This window comes from Artibeus jamaicensis, unplaced genomic scaffold, assembly GCF_021234435.1.
Source record: "Artibeus jamaicensis isolate MK-2021 breed Jamaican fruit bat unplaced genomic scaffold, CSHL_Jam_final contig_525, whole genome shotgun sequence".
NCBI lineage: Eukaryota > Metazoa > Chordata > Mammalia > Chiroptera > Phyllostomidae > Artibeus > Artibeus jamaicensis.
The window spans coordinates 10,979,132-10,993,661 of NW_026521874.1; the positions used below are offsets into that span (position 1 = coordinate 10,979,132).

The 14,530-nt window shown below is 50.9% G+C and overlaps 1 protein-coding gene across 1 annotated transcript; it reads left to right on the forward strand.

Annotated features, from left to right (window-relative positions):
- The first annotated feature begins 1,504 nt into the window (after positions 1 to 1,504).
- Positions 1,505 to 14,331, forward strand: UNC119B (unc-119 lipid binding chaperone B). The gene is made up of 5 exons (XM_037156303.2): positions 1,505 to 1,799; positions 4,948 to 5,061; positions 7,202 to 7,313; positions 7,432 to 7,604; positions 9,844 to 14,331. Exons 1-5 carry the CDS (start codon positions 1,556 to 1,558, stop codon positions 9,954 to 9,956), a joined length of 756 nt encoding a protein of 251 aa, XP_037012198.1. The 5' UTR covers positions 1,505 to 1,555; the 3' UTR covers positions 9,957 to 14,331.
- Positions 14,332 to 14,530: the final 199 nt, after the last annotated feature.

Consider the following 14,530-nt stretch of genomic DNA (forward strand, 5'->3'; position numbering starts at 1 on the left):
TTTAACAACTGCATAACTTGCATACAACTGTAATCGATGATAATTTTTTAAATGCTACAGATGGTCCTGCCGTAAAAATCTTCGTGCTTACTTGTAGGCTAAGTTCCTGGGTGTGGGATTGCCAGAAGAGGGGTCACCACACTTGTTACCATTCCTAGAAAGAGAAAAGCTGGGGTCCAGGTAACTCTAGTCCTGGTGCCCTGAGAAGGAAGGTCCAGGGAGCAAACGAGTGGGAAGGGGCTGCATAGAAAACCCCCTCTTGGTGATTCACTATCAAGGAACATATTGTAAGTTTTGAAATTTTTTCAGTAACCACTCACTGCTGAGTGGTTTAAAAAGAGTTGTTTGCAAAGTGCAAGACTTTCATTCTTTGTATACCTCTATTAAAATTTCCTGAACGGTTTGGTAAGTGCTGCTCAGAGGTAATCTCTTGAGGACAGGACAGCATCTAGACAGTGCCTTAGCCACATACTGTCCCACCAGGCTGGGCAACTGGACTGGAGTCAAGTTGGTATTTTGTCCAGGAACCAGGCTAGGCCTGTCAACCCCTCCCAGGCTCCTCCCATCAGGTGAGAGGGACCCAGCAAGTCCTGAGGCAGGAGAGGGAGTTTCACTCTGGCCTGTCTGACTGGGAGGCGAAGCCAGCCCTGGCAGCTGCACCGCATCAGTCAAGCGCAGGCTTCCAACACGGAAGAGTGTGGATCCAGAATGCCTAGAGAAGGAGCCACTTGGTTTGTGAGAGGGCAGCCTCTCTCCACCCCCGCCTACCTCCAGGTGGTGAAATCATGGTTAACTTCCAAGGTTCAGTGCAGAGGTCATTCCTGTGAAGCCTCCTCTTGATCCCCCAGCCCCCTCCTGTGCACTCAGGTAAGCGCCTTTGCTGTATGAACCTCTGAAGGCCGTCAGCACTCTGGTTTGTCCCCTGGTTCATACTGGGCTGAACCAGAGGAAGGGCCCCCGTGATGAATTAGGTACCTTATAGTCTTCCCCAACCAACTGGGAACTTCTCCATAGCAAGGTGTTGTTCGGGCTTTCCTTCTCTCATTCATTCATCCAATCAATAATTACTATTGGGAACCCACTACCCAATACAGTGGTGAAAATGGCAGACTCAAATCCCTAACGTCGTTCGTTTTATATTCCCTGTAGCCCAGCCCAGTGTCTAGCCCGAAGTCTGGCACAGTAGAAGTTGAGAATGACAATCTCATTGGAAAGCTGCCTTTGTACAGCAAGTACTGTTTTAACTTTTGTGTGCTACAGATTTAAAAACATTTCCTCAAGAGGCCTTGTCCACAACTTTGTATGACAGTCATTCGACCCTATGAAGTATTTAAAAAAACATCTGGGGTGATTTTGGGGACCTTGATCAGCTATGAGGGTACTAAGTTCGCAGACACGCCTACTGCCCACCACCTGCCTGGAACAGCGCTGGCGCAGGGCGGCCCAAAGCGGCCCGCTGGCCCCGCCTCGCCCCTCCGGGGGGTCCGCCCGGCCCCGCCCCCGCTCTCCATAGTTACGGCGCCCTGGAGGCGGCGGCCATCTTGGCGGCGGAGCGATGAGCGGGTCGAACCCGAAGGCAGCGGGCGCGGGGTCTACGGCTGGGCCCCGGGGGCTGGTGGCTGGCAAGGACGAGAAGAAGAAGGCAGGCGGCGGCGTCCTGAACCGGCTCAAGGCGCGGCGGCAGGCGCCCCACCACGCAGCCGACGACGGCCTCGGGGCAGCGGTCACGGAGCAGGAGCTGCTGGCCCTGGACGCCATCCGGCCCGAGCACGTCCTACGCCTCAGCCGGGTCACAGAGAGTGAGTGCGGGGCCGGCCGCGCCCTCCCCTCGCGCTGGGACACGGACCCCTTGCAGTTTGCAGCGCAGCCGGCCGCTCGCTGCGCGGCCCGGGGTCCGCCCTGCCACCTTCCCCTCCGGCCCACCAGGCCGCGCTGTCCCCAGTGCCGTCGGGTCGGGCCTGAGCTCCCCAACGCCACCTAGGCGGGGGTGGGAAGGTGTTCCTCTTGAGCTTACCTGCATCCCCCTGAGCCTATCCGCCGGTCAGGCTGGGCCGTTCCCCTTCTCAGCTGGACTTGCTTGAGTAGGGGACTCCTTAGGTTAACTGCATCCTCCAGACCCCCCCACCATCTTGGGAACCCCCCAGCCATTAATGAAGTTCCTGCTTAGCTAGCCACCTCACCCTGCTTCCTCGCAGCTCCTGCAGCCCCCGCAGCCCAGACCCTACCTGCTTTCTCTGCATTTCCCTCCCTGTGGCCCCTGCCAGCCCCTCCCCCCTTCCCAGTCCGCCTCGGCCCCCCACCCCTTGTTGCCCCAAGCGTTGCCCCTTTGTGTGCAGGTGGGCTCTTCCTCAAACACATTACCGGGGCATTTCATGCAAATTTAAAACAGTACCACAGCTTAAAGATAATAATGAAGTTTCAGTTTATGTACAACATCTTAAATGTGAATCCTGCTATTAACACTTGTTCGAGTGCATTAAGAATTACGTCAGTTTCAGAAGTGCGTTTCTGGTAGAAATGCAACCACCCTACACCTTTTCAATGATACAAGGGAGGGTGGGAAGAAATGTATTGCCCACCCCCTAACCCGGATCTCCTCCCCTTTTTCTGTTTTCTCCCAAGCCAAGCCTTGACATGACGTCCTTACTCTTGTTATTTCCCTGCAAGAGTTTACAGCCACCTAGCTAGGCCCTGCTTGCTCTGCCCCTCCCCCTACCCCTCCAGCCTTCCGACCCTGCAACACCAGCTCTCCGGCGGTGGATCTGAGGCTGCTGCAGCGCTACCTGCTGAGTTGCTTTAGTTGTCAGCCCCGGGCTTCTTATTGGTACTTTGGGCAGCAGGTGGCTGCCCCAGTGATTTGGAGATGGGAGCCTGGGGGGCGGGGTGGGCCTTGGTTGGTCCATGACTGTATAAAAGGAAATCTCCATCTCCTAAAATAGTTTTAATTTGATTCTGGATCTTTTGATTCCCCATTTTTCATCACTCTTTTGGGTTGGGACTGGGCTTTGCGTATCTGAGTATATTTTCGGGAGGTCTTACTGTTCACTTTCACTGAAACGTGAAAAAGCTGCTTCTGTTCTGACTCTGGAGGTAGAGAAGTGTTGCTCATCGCCTGGTTTTTTTAACCTGGTGCCTTGTCCTGATACCAAGGATGAATTAGGCTGTTCCCATGCCTGGCCTAAGCAGCTGTCCTGGTAGGCACCTGGGTGCTGTGTGGCAGCTTGGGGTTGGTGCTCTGCGGCTCACTGGAGAAAGCCACATGTCAGAGCTTGGTGACCTTTGGATTTTGTTCCTCTTCTTAAAATCTGTTCTCCTTTAGCAAATTATTTATTTATTTATTTATTTATTAAATTTTATTATTTATTTTTCTCAATAATTTTATTTAGTTATTTTTCAAGTACAGTTTTTTGCCTGTTCCTCCCATCCCAGCCCCCCCCCCCCCCCGGCAAATTATTTATTTTTAAAGGTTTTTATTTTTAGTCATGGCTGGTGTGGCTCAGTGGATGGAGTGCTGGCCTGCAAACCAAAAGGTTGCTGGTTCAATTCCTGGTCAGGGAACATGTCTGGGTTGTGGGCCAGGTCCCCAGTAAGGGGGTGCAGGAGAAGCAGCCACACACTGATGTTTTTCTCCCTCTCTTTCTCCCTTTCCCTCTATCTAAAGGAATTAATAACTAAAATCTTTTTAAAAAGATTTTTAAAAGATTTTAGAGATCTTTTTTAGATCTCTCTATTTTTAGAGAGGGGGGAACAGAGGGAGAGAAATATCAATGTGTCTCTTTCACGCCCTCCAACTGGTGACCTGGCATGCAACCCAGGCCTGTGACCTGACCCCGAGAATCTAACCTGCGAGCTTTGGGCTGGCAAGACAATGTCCAACCCCCGGAGCCCCACCAGTCACGGGAGCAGGTTATTCAGTGAGTGCCCTCTAAAAGTACAGAGCTGATTGCAGCCTTCTTAGCAGTCACAGAATAACCAGTCGCTCTCAAGTTTGCCACCTTACTGGATGGAGAGACAGCTGGTAAAACTTGAAACAACTAACAAACAGGTGAAGTAAGGTGAAGTGCCTCAGTGAGTTGTGCAGAAGATGCTGTCAGGAGTTAGTTACTGCAGAAAGAAATCTGAAATTTTCTGTGATCGATAGATACTCTTTTGAGTAGCTGCCCAGGTAGTTGGGGGCTTTACTTCACTTTGGTCTAATGCCCTCACCGCCATATCTGCCCTGCCACCTGTGTAGGTGTGGCCCACCATCTGGCCACCTGATTTTGTACAACCCACAAGCTAAAAACGGTTCTTCCACTGTTAAAGAGTTGGGGAGTGGGGAAGGAATATTTTGCAACACGTGGTTCTGTAAAATTCATGTATCAGTGTCCATAAATAGTTTTACTCCAGTACAGCCATGCGCATGCATGTACGTGTGGTCTGTGGCTGCTTCTGCACTAAGTGACGGAGCTGAGTGGCTGTGACAGAGCCTAAGTGGCTGCAAAGTCTCATTATTCGTAACCTGGCCCATTGCAGAAAAAGTTTACTGATCTCTGCTTTGTGGTACTTTGGCAAACAAGTGCTGTGTTAGCCATAAGATCAGCATAGGTATTTTTAAATGAATTGTAAAAAAAGTCTCGTTTGTGACATCCAAGTTGATAGATCATGAACGGTTTCTATGCCATTTTTGAGGTGTTTCCAAGGAAATCTTTCTTTATTTCTGCTTCTAAAACTGTTGTACTAATCTTTTATCCATACCACATCTATGGTCTTTTTTCTTTCTTGGATCCCTTAGCTCTCTCTTCACACACAACTTTTGTTTATAACATAAGAAATGTTTTTGTGTGTATTTCAAGTGAATTGTGTAAGAAAAAAAACCCTGAGTTTGCTTTAAAACTTGAGGCATGAATGAGTGGTCGTTTTGGAGAATCAGTTAATGGCATTGATCTTTCTTGCTGTCATTTTCAGATTATTTGTGTAAACCGGAAGACAACATCTACAGTATTGATTTCACCCGCTTCAAAATTCGAGATTTGGAGACGGGGACAGTGCTTTTCGAGATCGCCAAACCCTGCATTTCAGGTAGGCCTCTGTATTGTGACGGTCACAAGGCCTTTGGAGCTTGGATTTCTGTGTGCCGCTGCATCCTGTGTCGTGGACTCGGCGTGTCCTACTTCCGTGACCTCTTCTAAAGCTGGGGCTGCCGGGCATGCTGGTTTGAAGCCGTGTGGAGAGGCTGCTGTTGGTGCTGGTTGCTGTGTCCCACAGCCTTCTGTTTACGTCCACTCGTGTCGTCCTCACACCTCTGGGAGGAGTTACTGTCTCCCTTTTACAGATAAAGGAAACAGGCCCAGAATTTCCAAGGGACTTTCCTAAGGTCCTGTGCTCTTTCATCCTTCGCTTAGGAAAGGAATCCTTGAAATTAAACTGTAATGAGAGCAGTTCACCTGAGCCTTGAGTCTTGCGGACACTCTAGAAAGGTGATACTGCGCATTCCAGTCCAGATCAGGAGGCGGTTTCATCTGGCTTCTCACTCTCTTTCCTTTAAACAGTGACTCCTATTTCCCAGTAAGTCCTGGTTTGAATTTTAATCTTCACCATCTTCTGGGTGAACAGAAAGCCCGGGTCTATGAACTCATCTACTTAGGATTCCTTAAATTAGTCTTGAATAGTCCCTTCCTGTGCTTGTGATGCAGTTGCAGGGTGATTCATTCCTGGCTGCTGGACTACACTGGCTTCGGAGCACATCACTGGAGATGTAGCGCCCCCTGGAGCTAGTCCTTAGAACACCAGCACAGATAACCCTTCAGAATGCCAACCCATGGGCTGTATTAACACATTTTTCTGCAAAGCTTTTCTCATCTGGTTTACTACTCAGAAAGAGCATGTAAATTTGGTAAGTCAAAAGACTTCTGAGAGAGTCTCAGCCTAGGGTAACTGTATAGTCAAGGTTAGAGCCCTGGTATCACACCACCCAGTATTCTTTATGCTGCGTCATCTAGTACTGACCAGGGCACATAAGGCTGAAGCTTGTGGGCACTCAGTTTGTTGGGGAGGGTCAGGGCCCAGGGTCCTGGGTCTGGAGTTCACATCCCTGAACCACATGTCATAGTTCTTAGGATGGTTCAAGGACCCCGGGACTACTTCCCATGTGTGGATTTGAATTAAACCGGTCTCAGAGTAGTCATTTCAGTACAAAACTGAATTGTCACAAGAATGTCAGCTTCAGATACTATAACTGTGTCTTGCTTTTTAACTGTCCAGTCTTTGGCTTTAAGGGTCTGGATTCCCTCGGAATGTGCTCACGGGGAGGCAGTCGCTCCACTGCTCCTGTTCTGAAAAGATTTGGTCTGACTCTGGGTCACAGGGTTGGGGCCAGGGCTCCAGAGTCTTTGGCTGTGGACGCCACTCAGGCCAGTGGCCCGTTGCTCTTGGGCTTGTCACAGCTAGAGATGTTCGATGCTAAAAACACCTCTCACGTTGTACCCATGTTCAGCCTAGACCTCGAGAAAGTGCCTTGGTGGACACTGGGTGGCTTCTAGAGGGAACTGTCTTTGTTCACATTAGGGTGGCTTTCTGATTCATTCTGCAGATCTCTCCTGGGTTCAGGGATGGACGAGACCAGAGACCGTCATTACCCTTGTGGACCTCCGTTCGCGTCCCACACATCGGTTCACTGTCAGTCTGCTTCCCCCTTTCCCAGGTCCATGTTGGGCCTGGCATGGCCTGGAACAGGCATTAGTCCATGCACGTGCAGTACTCCAAGGCTGTAGGTCAGTGTCTTCCATTTAAGGAACAGAACTCTTCAGGGGTTTGCCTTGCTGCAGTCGGAAATGTCGTGCTCTCTGAGGGAGCCTTCTGACTGGTTGCAACTGCCGTGGTCTCATCCTTTCCATTAGTGGCCAGCATGTCAACCTGGTCAACAGGACTTCGGCCAGATGGACCTGGATTCAACTTTCTGCTCCCTATTTGGAGGACTTTGGACATGTTACTTAACCTCCCTGGGCCTGAGCTTCCTGATCTGTAAAGTGGAAGTAATAGTAACATCTCACAGGGCAGTTGTGAGGATTCTCTGTAGCGTGTAGCACGGGACCGGCATATAACAAGCGCACAGCAAATGCCAGCCATCCCGCCGTTGGTGTTCGTGCTGTTAACTGATTGTGCAGTTCGGACTGGTGGTGCCGAGATGGTGCACTTAAGCCCCCCCTCTGTGCACTTTCAGACCACGAGGAGGATGACGAGGAGGAAGGTGGAGATGTGGATATCAGTGCAGGGCGTTTCGTCCGATACCAGTTCACACCAGCATTCCTGCGGCTCCGGACAGTCGGGGCTACGTGAGTACCACTGTTTTGGGAGGGGGCACCTCTGTGTGTTTACGGAGCAGAATGTTCTCTGTTGGGTTGGCCTGAGAAGAGGGAGGGGCACAGTGGGACTGACAGATTTATTTCACAGGGTGGAGTTCACTGTGGGAGACAAACCTGTGTCAAACTTCCGGATGATCGAACGCCACTATTTTCGGGAGCGCTTGCTGAAAAACTTTGACTTTGATTTCGGCTTCTGCATCCCCAGCAGCAGGAACACGTGTGAACATATCTATGAGTTCCCCCAGCTTTCCGAGGATGTCAGTACGTATCCTGACGGGCACAGCAGTCTAGGACCTTGGGCCAGAAGGAACAGCCCTTGAAATCCACCTGGTCCGGTGCCCTCATTTTGCGGAGGAGGGAGATAGTGACGCAATGCATCTCTAGTCATTTGACCCCAGGCTTCTCATTGCCTGTTGCTCCTGTCACTGCCTGTATGGGAGCATGGAAGGTTTTAATAATACAGGACGTCCCTTTTAGACGCCTGCTGTGGGAAAGAGAGTGGCTGAGGGAGATAAGAGGTGGCTGGACAATTTCTGGGACTCTGGTGAGATAAAGCGCCTCTCCCACCCGCTGTTAGTCGTGGTTTCCCGCTGGGTTCTCAGCATCTGCTCGGTGCTCAGATGTTTTCCCTAGTCACAGCTAGACATGCAACTGGGCTAAATGAGATGGAATCATAGGTCTGAGGACCTCCTCTTGCCCGTTCCCTGCAAGCAGAAGATTGACTAGATCAACCACTAGAATAGAGCCGGCAGGAAGTAGGGGGCTGTTAGAGGCGTTGGAGCAGGAGGAGCCTGGTGGAGGCAGTGTCTTACGATGGCAGATCCTGGGGTTGAATCGAGTAGGAACTGGGGAAGGCACCAGAGAGAGCAGTGAGGCACAGGAAGAGATGGGCCTCTGAAAGGGAAAGAACAGGCTTTTTTTTTTAGATTATATTTATTTATTTTTAAAGAGAGGGAAAAGGAGAGGCAAAAAAGAGGGAGAGAAATAGCCATCAGTTGCCTCTACGCCCCAAACCGAGGACTGGGGACCTGACCTGCAACCCAGGCATGTGGTGTCGTGCCTTGGAATTGAACTGGCGACCCATCTCAGTCTGCGGGCCAGCACTCAGTCCACTGAGCCACACTGGCCAGGGCAGAACAGACTTTTGCAGTTTCTGTGACTTTGGTCTAGCTCTCAGGTTTGCTTCCTCATTTAGTAATTAGGGGAAATTGCTCCAGAACAACAAAGCCGTGAGTGGGATCTGTGTCTAGTGGTAGAATTTGCTTGGTTGTAGGGAAGGATTTACGTATACTGACTTGTTTTCTCAGAGTCCTGGGTCCTTAAATTTGTCGTGTTCTGACAACCAGGTACTCTTTACTGGTGTGGCAGTGCTGGTCTCAGGGAAGTGAGGATGGCTGAGACGTGGGGAGGGGTGTTTACGACTGCACTGGATCGTGGTTTGAGCCCTGCTCCCTAAAAGGGGCTGGAATCTGTAGACTTGCAAGAGAACATTACAGATTTCAAGTTTACCTCTTAAACCAAATAAGCTGAAAGAGTATAGAGGCCAACACTCTATGTAAACAAAATAACTTCGGCCTGGGTAGGTTCAAAAAATTTTTAAACAATCAATTACCTTTTTAGAATTGTGCTGAACAGTAACATTTCCTCCAGGGGACTCAAAATAGCATGTGATCCCAGCTGGTCAGCGGTAGTACCTATTTAGTTAGCTTGCCTTTCCAGTACGGTTAAAGAGGTCTGGGCAACGGCCTGAGCAAACGAGGAAGATTTAAATCTGGATCTCAGGACAGACACACCTTTTTCTGGATTATTTCCGACTTAATGCCCTGAGCTGTTTCTGGAAAAGGCTCCTTGCCTTTCTCCCCCCTGCACGCGTGTTCACTGAGGATTCCTCTGGTTGCTGGGGTGCTTGTGGGCAGCGACACAGTGAGGCACAGCTTTTCGTACTGGGACTGGAGTGTCTGGGGGAACAGGAACACCGAGTAAGTTGCTGTAGTCCATGTTGGCAAAAGGGCAAGCACGTTCCACTGAGTGCTGACTCAGAACCCAGGCTGGGGATGACTGAGGTCGGAGAGTCATTGCATCTATGTTTAAATGCTATCATGTTCGGTTTTTTAAAAAATTTACTGATTTGTGAGAGAGGAAAAGAAATGTGTGTCACTGTATTCTTCCACTTAGTTATGAATTTGTTGGTTATTTCTTGTGTGTGCCCTGACCCGGGATCGAACCTGCGACCCTGGCATATCGGGACAATGTTCTAACCATCTGACCTACCCAGCCAGGGTCTCGTGTTCAGTTTCGAGCCCTCTGTGGTCCCCAGTTCCCTCCAGCTGTCCAGGGCTGGCTCTCTCTGCTCTGACCTCATTATTCTGGGAAGGTGTACTCAGTTTTCTGGAAGGACCAGCTTACGGATTTTAGAGGGAATACTAAGTTTTTTTCCTACCTAGCCCATGGGGAGACTCACATATTAAGTTTTTGCTTTTCTCCTTTTCATGACTTGCAGTTCGTCTGATGATTGAAAATCCCTACGAGACCCGTTCTGACAGCTTCTACTTTGTTGACAACAAGCTGATAATGCACAACAAGGCCGATTATGCCTATAACGGAGGCCAGTAACGGCCGTGGGCCTGGACAGGGGAGGCACCGTGCTGCAGCCCGAGGTCCTGGCACACGGAAGTGGTTAAAGCTGCTGTGTGGCAACACACACCTGGAACCTGGCCCCAGGAAGCCGAGGCGGCGGTGGCAGTTGCCTGTGCTCCAAGAGAGGTGCCAAGCAGTACTGTGTTTCCTTCCCCAGTATTTTTTTCTTCCCTTTCTTCCCCGCCCTTTAGGTCACAGAGGTACTGTATATAGTAAAGTAAAAGATTAGGTTAAAGTTCTCGGAATTCAGATAAAAAAGGAAGTTTATTTTCACGTAGTCGTAGCTGCCTTCTGGCTGTCCCGACAAGCCTGGGTCTCTGTGCCCGGGTGCGGAGGCGCTGGCTGGCCCGCCTGCAGGTGAGTAGCTCTTCTGTAGGTTCCCAGGTGCTGTGGGAAGCTGCAGGGTCAGCCTCTCCAGGCGTCTCCTCTGATTTCCTGTGTTGCCATCAGCACAACCTGACCTCAGCCTGTGCATAGTTGTAAGCCAGTTGGAAAGAAACTTGAAAGGGCGCAGAGGGAAGGAGGGGTGCGAAGAGGTGGGGCTGGGTACGGCTGCCCACACTGAAAGACCCGTTTTCTGGAGAGGCTGGCTCACCTGTCTGGCTTCCAGGATCCTCAGCCCCGTGGGGCTCCAGCGAGGATGCAGCCTGGCAGTGCCTTCCTGTGCTTGTTCGGGAGGAGAGATGAGCTCGCTCTGCTTTATTGGCTCCTAACTTTTGAGCATCTTGGGAAATAGAATGTTGCTTTGGCTCTTGGAACAGTAGTATCTCTCAAGGCCAGAGCAGGCGTCATTGTATTTTTTTAAATTTCCAGGCTTCCTTATGGGAGGTTTTGTGAAGTCAGTGGTGGTCCCAGTGTGTGTGATGTGCTGTCAGACTTCTGACAGTGTGCAGATCAGGCTCTCAGGGCAAGTCTGGCTCGGGTCCGGGCTGGTGTAGTTACGAAGCAGCAGCTGTGTAAAGGAGGCTTTTGATTTTCTCTGCGCAGCATAGCCTGGGGGACTGGCTTTTGATGGGGTCTTGCCTCTAAAACTTTGTAGATTTCTTATGTAGGGGCATTCTTCTGTCTGCCCGTCTACTGAAGTAGTTTATAGAACCATCCTGGCAGGTCGATCTGAATAATACGTATTTGATCCTTCCGACTTTTTGGGTCTGAGGCCCTCAGCCTGTTTCATCTGTGCGAGTCAGAGATGTGTCCTCAGAAAAGCCGCCTTGCACAGCCCACCACTTGCGTCCTCGGGCCCTTGTCGGACAGACTCTCCTCTCCCGGCGGCTGTCTGACTGTGCAGTAGCCTTAGATGGTCTGTCCAGAGTCCCTGAAGGTTGTTGCTGTGGCCAGGATTTAGCATTGACAGGAAGGTGTCAGTAACTGTAGGAATCTCCCAGTTATGTAGTAGTCACTGTCACAGTGACGGTGACAGGAAAGCTGTTTCCCAAAGTGCTTGGGAGAAAGGCCTTGTGGGGCCAGGGAGAGGGGCCAGCACGTGGCCACAGAGCCCCTGTATTCACTGACTAGTGTTGCTCCTGGTTTGGATTCTAGAGCGTAATGATCTTGAACCTCGGCCCAGTGCTTTGTGCCAGGCCAGGGTCTGGGCTATGCCAGATGCCGATGGCATTCTCTCCGAGAAAGCCCTAGGTTAGCCCTGGGTGCCGGCACTGGGTCCAGCCAATGACGGGAGGAAGACCCCGGGCACCCTGCAGACCGGAGGTATCTCAGAACTGGAGCTGACTGCAAATCCAGGTGCCTGACGGGGCTCTATCCCATCTGCTGCTGGGGAAGGCTGCTTCACCCTTGTCCCTCCCCGCTGGGGAGCAGACATCAGCACTGCTGCTGTGCTGTTTTTCATGTGGCTCCTCTAGCAAGTTGTTCCTGCGGAGCTTCAGAACAAACCCTCTGTAAAGAAGCCCGATCCTGAGAACATCTACTGTTTGATCCTTAATAAGCACCTAGAATATGGGTTCTGGAGCTGCCCAGAGCTCTGCTCAGTAGTGCGTCTTGAAACTGTGTCCCAGGGCAGACTGCGCCCAGTGTACCACGGCTCTTACTGGCAGCATTAGCCTTTGTGCAGAGGGGCCCGCAGGGCAGAGGGGACAGCAGGGCGGAGGGACAGGCTCGAGTCGTGCTGTCCTCTTCCCCTGTAGCTTGCCTTAGTCTCACTGGAGACCTTTTTGAGGCCAAGTGCTCAGACTGCCCCGCACGACAGGGTTTTGCCATCTTCTGTGCCTGAAGGTCTGGTGTTCTCCACCTGCAACTCTGGGTCCTTGTGTCCAGCTACTCAGGAAATCTCGAGAAGCATTACCACTCTGGGGTGTTAACCAGGGTGGGTTTGAAATTTTGTACCTGAACTGGGGAGAGAATTGGAAGTCACGCTTTCTCTGAAAGTATCTAAACCAGTCAACAGTGGAATCAGAACAGAAGCCATGTTAGTGAGAAATTGGACTATTGGTAGCCATTATTTTGTGGGTGATACATTGGGAGGAAAAAGCTCCCTGCTTGGGAGTCCACGCCCTCTTTTCAGAGCTGGCATCCGAGAGGCAGCTCCCAGAGGGAGCACATTCCAGCGGATGGCCGGCCGCCCGGTCCCACGGGGCCCGCTGCCTGCACCCCTTCCTCACCCATTTTGCTCTTGTCCCTCTGCCTTGGAACCTCCTGGGAGAGAGCCGCTCTTTTCCTGTGAAGCCTTTGGGCTAAGACGTCCCATCTTCTCCAGAGACAGTCCCGGTTTGTTTTGTTCTGTGTTCTAAAGAGTAAAGAGGAACTAACAACATGCATTAGCTCGAAGTTGCCTTGCAGAGAAGGCGGTGCAGCCTGAAGACACCCACTGACTTTGGCCTCCGATTCCCAGACACGGGCAGCGCTCTGGGCCTGATCGTAGCCTAGTCACTCTCGAAATGGCAGTCACTGGGGAATCTTCCACTTTCTCCAGGTGAAGCGAAGCTCACCGTGGAGTGGATTTAACAGGCTGTGCCGAAGGTTCAGAGAGGGCGAATCTTACCATAGTGTGTTCTGCCGCCCTGGTAGGCTCCCAGGGTGCTCTTTTTTCCCTCTGTAAAGTCACTTTCTTCTGAGGGTCATTGTCACCAGAAGGTCTGGGGAATGGGGACCATCTGTCCTAAAAATCACAGCACAGACTCACTACTGGTGCATGAGGGTTCCTGACAGAGGGTGCCACTGGGTCAGGTGCGGGGGGCCTGGTCACTGAACCGTCACATTGCATTCCGGGTTGTGGAACATCTGAGCCACGGGCGGATTTTCTGTGTTTTACAGAAGATCATGTAGAGTCACTGAAGTTGTGAAAGCCTGTTTTTCCTGTAAATCTGTTTTTCACAGATGATAAGAAACATCACTGACCTGATCTGTCCTTCCTCCTCTTTCCCCTTCACCAAAGGACCTCATTCGTTTGTTTTTTTTTTTTTTTCTGTTCTGCTAACTGTGTTATAACCAACAAAAGAGTACAGAGAATGCCTTGTACAAAACAACACGATAAAGGTTCAAGATCAAGGTGTTCCTTTAGGCAAGGCTGAAGATTTCAGTCTCTGGTATTTGGAATTTAGGCTGCAATCCTCGTTTTTGGATGGATCACTGGGGGTGTGGTGCAGTTCACTTTAACCAGATTTGAACAGAAGAATGGCCACTTGGCCCAGGTAGAAGTAGATGAAGTGTTTGGTTTCATGTGTCACGTAACTACCGAAGTTCCTCCCCAGGGTGCCGTGTCGGGTGGGGTTGTCCTTCTTGTGAAACTCCCTCCCTTTTTTCCGGATCAGTACAGAAGGTTTATTTAGTGTTACAGAGATGGCAGAAGTGAGTCAGCTGGGCTGTGGGGGCTCAGGAGGCAAGTTCCAGAGGCTGAAGCAGGGTCTTAGGAGAGAGAAAGGCAAAGGGAAGGTGCCCGGGGGCAGGAAGACGGGCCAGGGTGTACAGATGATGTGTTTTGGAATTGTGCACCTGAAACCTATGTAATTTGTTACCCAGTGCCACCCGATAAGTTCAATAAACAGAAAGACGACAGTAGAAGAGGGGGCGGGGGAGGTGCAGTGTGTGCCCGAGAGGGAGAGTGCCTCCCACGCGGCTTAGTGGGCTGCAGCACCCTTCTCTGCGTTGTGTTTCTGCAACGCCTGAGTGGCACATTCCACGGAGTCCTGTTGCCTCTCCTCCAACACACTGACATTTTCAATCGCCGCCGTTCGGGCGCACGTGGGAACAACGGAGCCGGGCTGGCGGCCCCAGGGCTGCGGCCCGGCCTTCTCCCTCATTCCAGTTTTCACTGTCTTTGTGCCCAAAGTAAACTAGATGACTTATTTGTATAAAACTATTTTGTCACAAGAGACAGAAATAAAAGATTTTCACAGTATGTGACTCTCGTCTCCTGACTGGGCCCTTTGGTTGCTGGGGGAGCAGGTGTGGGGCAGGGTGGCCTCTTTGCAGGTAGTTTGAACAGGACTGGTTTCAGGTGACTGGGGAATGGTATTGGGCTTTAGGTTTAATATTTTTGCTTTATTTTGCTGGGGGCCTTTGAGAATTCAAAATTTCGATGCATATTTAAAAGCCCT

Bases quoted from the DNA above. Each gene is read 5' to 3' on its own strand.
- UNC119B (XM_037156303.2), top strand. From the start codon at position 1,556: ATGAGCGGGTCGAACCCGAAGGCAGCGGGCGCGGGGTCTACGGCTGGG. The intron at 1,800-4,947 runs GTGAGTGCGGGG...TGTCATTTTCAG, and splicing joins CCTCAGCCGGGTCACAGAGA to ATTATTTGTGTAAACCGGAA. The intron at 7,314-7,431 runs GTGAGTACCACT...TTTATTTCACAG, and splicing joins CTCCGGACAGTCGGGGCTAC to GGTGGAGTTCACTGTGGGAG.